This window comes from Malania oleifera, chromosome 3 (genome assembly GCF_029873635.1).
Source record: "Malania oleifera isolate guangnan ecotype guangnan chromosome 3, ASM2987363v1, whole genome shotgun sequence".
NCBI lineage: Eukaryota > Viridiplantae > Streptophyta > Magnoliopsida > Santalales > Ximeniaceae > Malania > Malania oleifera.
The window spans coordinates 70,273,280-70,286,158 of NC_080419.1; the positions used below are offsets into that span (position 1 = coordinate 70,273,280).

The window sequence follows — 12,879 nt, forward strand, 5'->3', positions numbered from 1 at the left end:
ACTGTCAGGCCCTTTGACTAGATTGACCAGGAAGAATGCAAGGTTTGAATGGACAGATGAGTGTGACTAGAGTTTCTAGGAGTTAAAGCAACATCTCATCACTACACCGGTTCTGACAATTCCTTTGGGAGAAGAAGGTTTTGTAATTTACAGTGATGCGTCATGCAAAGGGCTCGAGTGTATTCTGATGCAACGGGGGAGAGTTGTAGCTTATGCTTCATGGCAACTCAAAGAATATGAAAATAATTGCCCTACCCATGATCTGGAGTTAGCAGCGGTAGTTTATGCACTGAAGATTTGGAGGCATTACTTATATAGGGGTAGGTGTGAGATCTTTATCGACCATAAAATTCTGAAGTATTTCTTCACACAGAAAGAATTAAATATGAGGTAGACGACGTGGCTAGAGTTGATTAAAGATTATGACTGCACCATCAGTTACCATTCAGGAAAAGCTAGTGTGGTAGCTGATGCTTTGAGCCAAAAATTAGTAGGCTCATTAATATCAGTCGTGGTGATTCAGCATCCGATCCAGCTAGATTTAGAAAAGCTTTGCGTGGAACTAGTAGAGGGAGATCACCAGGCATCCATTGCCAATCTAGTAATTTAGCCCACCTTACAGGAAAGAATTAAAGCTGCTCAGATGAAATATGCGGAATTAGTGAAGATTATGGATAAAGTGCAGAATGGTCAGGGAGCAGAATCTAATATCTCAGAGGATGGAGCTTTGAGGTTCCGTATCAGGTTGTGTGTACCTTCTGATGTTGAGATTAAGAGAATTATCCTGGAGGAAGTGCATCGATCCCTTTATACAGTGCACCCTGGAAGCACTAAAATGTAAAGGGATCTTCGGGAGTCTTTTTAGTAGAGTAATATAAAGAAAAAAATTATTGAATATGTAAAACGGTGTTTAACATGCTAGCAAGTGAAAGTTGAGCATCAGAGACCGATAGGATCATTGCAACCACTCAATATTCCCGAATGGAAGTGGGAGCATATTTCGATGGATTTTGTTACAGGGTTACCGTCGACATTGCATGGACAAGACGCGATCTGGGTAGTTGTTGAACAATTGAAGAAGACTTCCCATTTCCTTCCCATCAAAGTTAACGACTCCATGAGTAGACAGGTCGAGTTATACATATAGGAGATAGTTAGATTGCATGGCATGCCAGTGTCCAAAGTATCGGACCAAGACCCGCGGTTCACATCTCAGTTTTGGAAGAGCTTGCGAAGAGTCATGGGTTCTTAGCTGACGTTTAGTACAACATTTCATCCTCAGACCGATGGGCAGACAGAGAGAACCATACAGATACTAGAGGACATTCTGCGAGCTTATGTGCTAGACTTCAGAGGTGAAAAGTAAGGTGTAGTTCCAAGAGGGGGGTGAATTGGGATTTTAAAATTTTATTTAAATCCTTTTTATTAAACTCTTTCTCAATCCTCTTTAGATTTAACAATTACACATGTAAAATTTATTAGCTACAATAAGTAAAGGGGAAGATTAAATTACTTATCAACCTTAATGAATAAGAATGCTTACTTTGAATGCTTTATAAATTAGTCAAGAAATCTTTCAACAATTATTCAACAAACCAATCTAACCAAAGTAACCAAGATAAGATTCACAATAACACAATCTCAGCAATGCTTCCAATATTTAGCACTTAAGTAATTCAAAGTTGAGTTTGAGAATGAATGCTTGCTAATAATAAGCCCTGTATTTATGGACCAGCTTTCTCAATGTAAACCACAACTCAAACATTCAACAATCTTCCAAAAACTCATACTTTAAATAAACTTTCAGTTAATTAGTCTTGGGTGTTAACCAATCAACGTACTCCTTTTAAGGTTTTCGCAATTTATATTGATCAACCAACCTACTCCCTTTTGATTTCCGCAATCCCAAAATCGAATTAAACCTTGGTTTATTTAATTTCCACTCCACGTAGTATATATGACCAAAAATTAAAATCCAATCACGCAGTTAACATAAACAGGAAATTAAATGAGAGTAGGGAAGAGAGTAAGACGAGAGTTTTAACGAGGTTCATCTTATACCCAGCCTACATCCTCACCTTAGACAAGACCACCAAAGGATTCCACTATACCATTACTTTTTGGGCGAACAAACCTTTTGCAATCCTTCCTTTAGGGTGGAGCCCCCTCTCCAAGTGATACCCCATGCTCGGTCACTCCTTCAATAAGCTAGAGTGCGCCTCTCCAAGCGATACCCCACGCTTAGTCTAACAACGATCCAAGAGCCTAAACCGTCTACAAAATAAGAAATTAATATTGGTGTACAAAGACACTCTCAAAACAGGACTGATTAGTACAATTGAAATCTATATACTTAAATCAAAATCACAATATGAAAAGATGAAGCTCAAGAAGATATCACCATAGCCTTCTTTCTAGGTTGAAAGAATTAGGAGTAGGCTCAGAACTTTTGTAAGAAATTTACAACAAACCTCAGTAGTGAAAATCATAAATTTATTACACAAGAGAGATTTTAAGAGAATTTGAAGTTTTGAGAATAAGAAAGCTTGATTTCTGTATTTTCTTGGTGTAAGTAATCCTTAACCTTGGGGGGTTATTTATAAATGAGAAATCAAGTATATTTCGTGTTCCCCAAGTGACTTGGAGTGTTTCCCAAGCTTTTACAAAGTTTGGAGCACAAGAAATCACTTTTGGAAATTTCCCGTTACTGTTTAAAATTTGAATTTTCCGTGGGTCAGTCGACTGGGCCTATTCTATCTGCTATTCAGTCGATTAAGAATACACAATCAGTCAGTTGAGGTGCTCTCAGCTTCGACCACCCTTCAGTATTTTGGTCATAACGTTTTCTATATAACTCCAAATTGGACGTTCATGGTATCAACAAAAAGCTAAGAGAAAATCCATAACTGTCATGTTGAACACATTTTAAGGTAAGGAGTGTTTGATAGAGAAAAGTTCTCATCAATGCAGATGTAGAAAAAAGACAGGAATTTAAAAAATCTTGTTTTGATGTTTTTCATTCCAAAAATAATTTGAACCCTTTTTGAAATAACTTTTGACCTTATAAGAATATTTTCCAACTATTTTAAATGTCATCTAGGTCCAAGTAATTGACTTAAGAGTTTCATGCATCCATATTGAAATTATTTGAAGTACTTAGATAAAGACTTCTTAAGACTTTAACATTCTAAGTACTTTAGTCTTCATGCTTGTCTTTCTTTGACTCCATCTTATCTTCAAGTTTCAATATATTTTAAGCTTTTACCATGTTCTCTTTAATATTCATGCTCTCATGATCTTCAAGCTTTATTAGATCATCTTTGAATCCATGGCTTAATATTCTTTAAGCTTCATTTGATCATCTTTCTTTGAAGTATAAGCTTTCAATGATCCTTGTGAGCACTTGACCTTGTATTCTCATACTTAAGTCCTGAAATATCATCATTTAACCAAATATGTTAAGCTCTTCTGATTTGTTATCATCAAAACAAGATTTTAAGTTTTGTAAGGCCAACAATCTCCCCTTTTTTATATGATGACAAACAATGAGCAAAAAATTGAGTGAGCCTTAAAAAGGCTCCCCCTTACAATAAGCATCAATTTAATAATATTTGCAATATCAAGATCAATTTCAATATAAATTTCATTATCACGCTCATATATCAAGATCACATCCTTCAAGATCAAATACTTTCATAGTTGATCCAATATACATGCTTAGGTATGCAGTATCATGTTCAATTTTTTCCCAAAACTTCTCCTCCTTTTAACATCAATAAAAAAGAGTAAGATATCAAAAAAAAAAACATATAAATACTAAGGCAATGAGCAACCATAAGAAAAAGTATAGATTTAGTGAAGGCTCAAAAGAGAAACTTTGCATTCAACGTGCATAAAAGGATAGAAAATAAGTTCCCAAAGTAGCATGAGAAAATACAAAAAATTGTATATCAAAATTTTCAATGATTTTCAACATAAATCATGATATCACTATTTAACAAGTTTATATCCCCCCTAAATGAAGTATATTTCATATTCAATAAATTCAGACTTTCATTCGTGAATTATAAACTATGTATTCATGAAGATGTCAAGATTACCAATCATTCTTTTAAATTTATCATGTCATGCTCAAATATCAATTAATTTCATGTAAGTGCTCATGGATACCAATATCAAGAATAATACCAATATCATATCAATATCATCAATATCATAACATGCTTATGGATACAAATATGTTGTCATGCTCAAATATCAATTAACATGTTCATGGATACCAATATTAATATCATATCATACGCTGCTCATGGATATCAATTTATTTTCATAGATACCAATTTTTCAATTCAACTCTCTCTCCCCTTCATTAATAAAATAAAGAAGGTTATCAATAAGCATATGCATTCTAATGCAAGGAGCAGCACAAGACAAATAAGCCTTGGACAATTCATCCGTTGATTGTGGCCAACAATATTATTTTCATTTGTTTCAATATGATAAACATCAATAAGCTCAGAAACTCATCCTTATCCCCTATATCAACTTGTTTAATATCCTTGTATTATGAAATGATTTTCCATAGATTTGAACAAGGAGAATTTTCTTCTTGAGTCAGCCATATGCTATGAGCATAAAACAAGTTCATTGCACCTACAATACTTTTACTAGTTGTATTTCATATTTTTCACTTGTGAGCTTTGTTAGTGATTGATCTTCTAAATGTAAAGTATGTGCAAATAATATCATATGTTGTGCTCTTAAAAAAAAATTTAACCTTAAATAATTATAACAGTTCAACTAAGGTTATGCTTTTTCATCCCCTTAGCTATAGCAGAAATATTTACCATGATATGCATAGTTAATATAGACTTTTAGATTATGCATTAGATCTTTAAGGTAGACATATATATTTATATTTTATGAGTTAAGCATGTCTATTATCATAGCACATTTATAATTATCACTTTATTTCTTTTAGGATTGGCTAAATTAAATTCCATAGGTTGTTGAGTCATTACTAATCCATTTCATTTTAGCATAATTTTAGCTTTCTTAACTCCTACTAAGAGAATACCTACGCCTAAAATCTATGGAGTCATTGGTTTATGAACTAGTCTTTTATCTTGATACCCATACTTTCTTGGGTCCGGGTGGTTTAACAAGAGATGTTTCTTTTACTTTCCAAATTTGTTTAGTTTTCACACCCTTTCTCTTTAATGGACATTCAAACTTTATATGTCCCTTCTTCTTACAATGGAAGCATGTGGTGTGAGTCTAAGCATTTGAAGGTGTGGTAGCATAATTTTTGGAGGCTTTTTCAAAGTACCCCATGTAGAGGTTCTTTTTCGTTGTATTCTTAACTCCATTAAATCTCATGACTTCTTTATCCAAGGATATTCTTTGTGCGCCAATCATTTTATTAAAATTTTCTTTTCCTTTAGTGAAGTCGTAGATGATTTTGGTTTGATTCTCAATTTTTCTTTTAAGATCATAGAATTTTGAATTTTTTATATTTTTACCCTTTTCTTGATTTTGAGACATTTTGCTGATTTTGTTTTCTAGTTCAAATATATATAAATCTTTTCTCATTTTCCATAGAGGATTGGAATCTTAGATCTTCTATTTCTTTCATCATTTTTCCCTTCTTACTTTCTTATCTCTTGATTTTTAAATCCTTTTCTTTTTCAGGAAGATTTTTAGATTCTAATTATTTTATCACGGCTTCATTCTTATTTTTCAATGAAGTATATCGTTTAGTTACTTTAACTAAAATCTTATGAGTTTTGAATAATTCACTTTGTAGTTCTTCATAAGATGGCATACTCTCATCATTGGATTCATTAAATGAATCATCATTATAATGATTAAATGATTTGGATGAGGAGTTTTGTTCTTCATTATCATCCCATACCATAGAGCAAGCAACTTCTTGGTCACTTGATTCACTATCTAAAGTATTTGTACTAATATTATCTCATGCAATGGCTTTCATTGCCCTTTTTCTTTTTCAGTAAGAGATAAAGGTTGCATGGCATATATTAAAGAGCAATTGAGATCAACTCGAGGAATACAAGATCAAGAGTAGTTGACTTTAAAGATCTTTATCTCTTCACGAATGTGGTACTTCTAGACAAAAAAAAAAAAAAAAAGTGTTCTTAATTTTGACAAATACAGTGGCACGAGTTGTTTTTAAAATTCGCCCTTAGATGTGTTCAAGGAAAATGACACCATATGTAAAGAATCAAAAGCTATTTATGTATATGTTCCATGAAAGTTTGACTAGATCCGCATTAAAGTTGTATGCTTTTCACTGGATAAGAGCAACCAATTCAATGTCAACATCTTGATAGATCAAATGAATTTGCAAGACATGAAGAATAAAGGTTTTGAAACTTTCAAGGATTATGGACAGAGATGGAAAGAAGCTACTAAAGTGAATCCTCTTTTATCTAACATGGAGATGGTAAGCACTTTTGTGGGTACACTAAAAGGAATGTACTATGATAAATTAATCCAACAAAGGTTATCTAGGGTGGTAGCAATTAGTGAAAGGATCAGAATTGGCCTAAAATCAAGGAAAATTATTGATTATAATGCTTAGAAGACGGTTGAACAAGTCACTACAAAGTAGACTTTTATCAAAAAGAGAAGAAAGAATGGGCAATTCAGCGTGGTATCTCATGGCAAGGCATAGAATCAAACTATCCAAGTTGTTTGCACATATTCAACTCAACTTATCATTAACTAGTCAACTAATACTCCTAACATACCAAACCTCAACTCTAGCCAAAATAATTCCACTCCCATGCCCGAAAGAGAATTCATAACACTTTGTTTCTCTATACCATCATTGATGTCAAAAAGGAAAGATTTTAACTATACCTTCAAAACCCATGCAAAATGTGAGATTTCATAGTTCCAGTTTTTCATTAGTATCATATGAATGCTCCCAATCATGCCACAAACTCTTGCTTAACTCAAACATCGAGTTCAAAATTTGATTGATACAAATATTTTAAAATTCCAACCAATTGGAGATGCTACAAATCCAAAAATCAAAACCAAATAGTTTCCAAATCAAGGAAACATTTCTATCAACTCTGAGTTTTTAAAGTTCATAATATCAATCATCCTACATCATCCATTACCATTATCTACACACCAATATACATCCCATATCATACAACTAACGTTGAATCCCTAAATGAGTTTCCCTTGCTCCCCTAATTTGTAAAATGCAGAGGCAAGGAAATTTGTGTTATTAACAAATCATCTCATTTTTTTCGTCACTCTTTTGGAATTGTACGACATTTCTTTTTTCATAAATCTTATTTTATCTATACTCCAATTTCCAAGAGGCAGCCATTTTGTTGTCAAAATCTGCATTTGCAGAGAGCTGAATACAAGACCTGACCTGCAGGATTCATGAGGCGAAAACGCATAGCCATATATTTTGAACACAATTGTTACACTAGCTCTTTCCCAAAAAAGCAATGCATCGCAGGACCCTACTGACGTGAAAAGGGTCATTCTCAAATTTTATAGCCATTCACCAAATTTTTCGAACAAATTCATCAGTCTTCATCTGTTTCAGCATATATACCTATGACACTAGTCACACTACTTACAACAATTCAAAGCGATTAGCGCGTTTCCATTAATCAGCTCAGAGCTGCTAGTTATATATCCATGAAACTTAGTTCTTCAAAGATATCAACATGATGTTAGATTTTTCGCACCCACTACACAATGCAGTTTTGTGCACACCCCCTTTATACACCAGTGATGAACACGCTCCCGTTGCATAAAGCTACCTATCCACATGAAAAGTCGCACGAAGGTTGGATATCATAACTGGGCAATTTCCCTTCTCATCATATTCTGCATATTCCCCTCCCGACAAGTCAACACCATCAAATTTAGTCCCTTCCAACTGTGCAAGTAAAGTCGCAAGTTTTAGTCAGCTTGAAAATATATTGAATCAGAAATGGCATAGGAGCAGTATTTGTCAACATGTGCTGGCAGGTAAGAAAGTATATGAACGCATTTCAGTAATTGAGCTGTAAAATTCTTCTGAAAAGTGATACATCAATACCATACAAATGCAAAACAAAAAAACAGCATGACACTCAAATGTCAAACTGCAGCAACAGTAAAACAGTTGCATATTAACAAGTGCGCCCTCAAATGCATGTGCATGTGCATGTGCTTTTGAACATATATAGAATGTGCCGGCTCTGTCCTCACCAAATTTTGTATAATTATATGGAACAAATAAAGAAGTTATCATACAAGTATCCTTGCTTCTATTCTCTAATCCCTTTGTCCCTTCTTTGGGTACATCACAAGCCATGTGAATAGGTCAAAGAGTCAAATTACTTAACCACAGTTGGCATCTTTTCAATAATTGATTTTCCAAAACATTATAAGAGATTATTGAGGTTGCCAACACTAAATGGTTAACACCTCCAAGAAATTCAACAAAAGAAACATCATAATTACTAGAAAATGCTAGGACCTAACAAACCATGAACTGATATGCGCATTCCATTACATATCCTACTCCACAAATTGGAAAATTCCATGTTCTAGGTAACATTGAGTGATTGAGATGAAAAATTAACATCAAGAGAAGATAACAGAAATAAAAATATACAAGGCATCATAACAGTAGATAAAATGTAATTTATTCATTATTTCTCATCAGCAATATAAGGGGGCCACAACCTTTTTTTTGCCATTCAAGCCAGTCATCTCTTCTTTTAAATTGTAGGCCATCATGTCCCATTATGACTATTCCCAAAACCTCAACCTACAATTCTTTGCCCTCCATTTGTTCCTATAGCGCCAGTTATCTGAATCAAATCTATCCTCATCAGCGCAATCACTTATCTTTGCTGAAATCATCTTAACTATATCTTTTGGTTGCCCTCAGTTAGTCCTACAAATGACTTCTCACGACTGCAAATATTGTCTAGTGGTATGCTATACATTGGTTGCCAAAACAATTGTACTGTCATGGGTTTGAAACACAAGTAGAGGAAGAAGTTAGCCTGAAATAAGGTAAGTCGGGGGCTGTTTGATGGCCGGTAGTAGGGAGACAGGTTGCAGGAATCTCTGGAGAAACATGGTTTACTTGATGCAATTGAGTTGTTTACTTAGTAGGATAGGTAAAGTCGTCACCATGTGACCTAGAGGCCACGGGGTCGAGGTGTGGAAACAACCTCTTGCCAAAATGCAAGGCAAGAATGCATCCTATAGACCCATAGTGGTCCGCCCCTTTCCCAAACCCGCATACGCAGGAGCTTTGTGTAGAAATGATGAGTATCATGATGTATTTTAGGGAAGTATATATGTAGAGGATTGTATATTATTGAGAGATTCTTTTAGGAGATTCTAGAAGGAATTCGTTTATGCAAACGACTTCATCATTTTAATGTAATTATTGAAAGTGACTCGCGAATTATTGTTCATTGGCTTCGGAAAGGTAGATGTACCTTGTGGTATCTTTGGGATTTTTTGGAGGACCTCGTGGTGGAGCTAGAAGGAGTGAACTTCATGGTGATCCATCAATATAGGGAAGGCAATAATGCGGCTGATTTTCTCGGTAGAAAAGGAGAAATGGGAAACAATGTCATCTACGAAGAACATCTTTTACCACGTTCTCTGAAAGGTATCCTTTGGATGCATAGGTTGGGTCTCACTTTCTTTCGTCATTAGTTCAACCTCTCGAGCCCGTTTACTATGATTCACAGTGATTTATGGAGGCCCTCACGTTCTTTTACTCGCACACATACGAAATGGTTTGTTACTTTTATTGATGATCATACTCGTATTTGTTGGGTTTACTTGTTAAAAGATAAAACTGAAGTTCGCTCTATTTTCGTCAGTTTCCACTCCATGATTCAAACACAATTCCAAACTCACATTCAAATTTTACGTACTGATAATGGTATGAAATATTTCAATGATATCTTGATACATTATCTTCAAGAAAATGGAATTGTTCATCAAAGTTCCTGTGTGAATACCCCTCAACAAAATGGGGTTGCTGAACGTAAAAATAGGCATACTCTTGAGGCAGCTTGGGCATTGATGTTGACTACAAATATGAAAAAAATATTTTTGGGACGATGCCATTGTAACAGAGCTACACATCTCATTAAAACAATGTCAAGTCGGGTTCTTTTTTTTGCCACTCCTCTCCATAAATTCCAAGAATGTTTTCCTAACTCTCGGCTCTACTCCAATCTCTCTCTGAAAATCTTTGGATGTACTGCATTTGTTCATGTTCATGCTCACAATCGGGATAAATTGGAACCTCGTGCCATTAAATGCATTTTTATTGGTTACTCTCCTACTTAGAAAGGCTACAAATGTTATTATCCTGTCACAAAAAAATTGTTTGTTAGCCTTGATGTCACATTCTTTAAAACCACCCCTTATTTCCAAAAACCCTCTCTTCAGGGGGAGAAGTGGAGTGAAGATCGGTTCTTTGACTTTTCTGTTGATGAATCTATGTCATCTACTGAGTCTGCCATTGCATCATTTCCCGACCTATCCATTACATCATTTCCTGGCCTATCATGTGCAAAAGATCACTTAAACTCAAGGGGAGATGCTAAAAAACAAAACAATAAAGAAATACTTGATTACTCAAGAAAGCCAAAAATAAAGAACAGGGAGAATCTCATACTTGACACGCCAAAAGAGTTGGAACCGATGATAGCTCCGAGCAACCATAAGTCCACGTCCAATCCCAATCAGGTTATAGATGGCCATGAGCTTCCTTCTAATAAGTCTGCACTTGATGACATCAATTTACTCATTGCAGTCAGAAAACAAATTAGGTCATGTACTCTATATCCCTGGTCAAAATACATGTCTTATAAAACTCAGTCTACAAGGTATCGTGCTTTTACCTCTAACCTTGACAGGAAAAAAATTCCAAAGAATATCCAGGAAGCCCTAGAGATTCCTTAATGGAGGGAAGTGGTCATGGAGGAAATGTGGGCCCTAGAAAAAAAATGGAACTTGGGATGTTATGAATTTGCCGAGAAGAAAGAAGTCAGTAGGCTGCAAATAGGTCTTCACAGTGAAATATAGCCCTAATGGGACAGTTGAACGGTATAAAGCCCGACTTGTTGCAAAAAGGGTTTACACAGACCTATGGCATTAATTACACGGAGACATTTGCACCAATGGCAAAATTAAATACAATTCGGGTCCTCCTGTCCTTGGCAGCTAACTTAGATTGGCCACTACAGCAACTCGACATTAAGAATGCATTTCTAAATGGCGACTTATAAGAAGTCTACATGACGATACCATCGGGTTTCAGTAAGAAAGGTGAAGAAAACAGAGTATGTAAACTCAAGAAATCCCTGTATAGACTCAAGCAATCTCCCAGAGCATGGTTCGACAAATTTGCGAAGGTGATAAAGAACCAAGGATATCGACAAGGGAAATCAGATCACACTATGTTCTTCCAACAATCTGAAAGTGGTAAGAAAACAATTCTGATAGTGTATGTTGATGATATAATCCTAATTGGAGATGATACAATGAAGATGGAAAGATTGAAGAAAGTCCTAACTACTGAGTTTGAAGTTAAAGACGTGGGACGAATGCGGTACTTCTTGGGAATGGAAGTTGCTAGATTAAAAAAGGGGGTATCAGTGTCTCTCAGCGAAAGTATATCCTTGATCTTCTAACCAAAACTGGCATTAGTGAAACCCCGATTGAAGTAGTAAAGAGGATTGAAGACTGCAGAATACTAATTGAAAGTGAGAGGTACCAAAGATTGGTTGGTAAACTAATCTATCTATCACATACCAGACCCGACATTGTATTTTCCGTACGTGTGGTAAGCCAACAATGCATTCACCGAACAAGACTCACCTAGATGTTGCATACAAGATCCTTAGGTACCTCAAGGGCGCTCTAGGCAAAGGACTCTTCTTCAAGAAATGTAAAAGCAAGGAAGTAGAAATTTTCACAGATGCGAATTGGGCAGGATCAACAGAAGATTGAAGGTCTACCACCGAAAAATGTACCTTTGTATAGGGAAATTTGGTAACTTGGAGGAGCAAAAAACAGAATATAGTGGCTCGAAGTAGTGCTGAAGCTGAATTTAAAGCAGTTGCACAAGGGATATATGAATGACTGTGGTTACGAAAACTCTAGGAAGAATTACAGATCTCGGTGAAATTCCCTATCAAACTCTATTGTGACAACAAAGCAGCCATTAGTATCTCTCTCAATCCAGTTCAACATGACAGAACTAAGTATGTAGAAGCGGACCGACATTTTATCAAAGAGAAGATTGAAGAAGGAACCATCTGTATGACTTATGTACCTACCAAGGAACAAACTACAAACATCATTACCAAAGGGTTAGCCCGACAGAGCTTTGATGATTTCATTTGTAAGTTGGATATGATCAATATCTATGATCCAACTTGAGGGGAAGTGTAGAAATCCTGAGTATCTTTAAGTATTTTAGGGAAGTATATATGTAGAGGATTGTATATTATTGAGAGAGATTCTTTTATGAGATTGTTTCCATATTTAGTTTTTTCCAATTGTATTATAAATACTATATATTGGTTTGTACAAAATTATTTAAGAAATACAGAAATTCCATTATGTTTTCACTTTGTGTACCGGACTACCCCCTTTACTTCGAAAGGATAGGTCTAAAAGTATGCAAAGGGTATAGAACCTTAAGGTGTGCAGGGTACAAGAAAGGGCCTTTCATTAGGCTTGCAACCTTGCATTGGAAGTAGGAAATTACAATTTAAAATGTCTTACAATGTTGTGAACAGTAACCTGAGAGCACTGTAGCAAGATACACACAAATCCAAACTCAAATTC

General features: G+C 35.2%; 1 protein-coding gene across 1 annotated transcript in view; it reads right to left on the minus strand.

Annotated features, from left to right (window-relative positions):
- Positions 1-7,515: 7,515 nt before the first annotated feature.
- LOC131150702 (uncharacterized) overlaps positions 7,516-12,879 on the minus strand; it is a 46,228-nt gene continuing 40,864 nt past the window's right edge. The window contains exon 4 of the mRNA XM_058101585.1: positions 7,516-7,936. Coding sequence (XP_057957568.1) covers positions 7,814-7,936 — 123 coding nt within the window. The 3' untranslated portion in view covers positions 7,516-7,813. The remainder of the gene's footprint in view (positions 7,937-12,879) is intronic.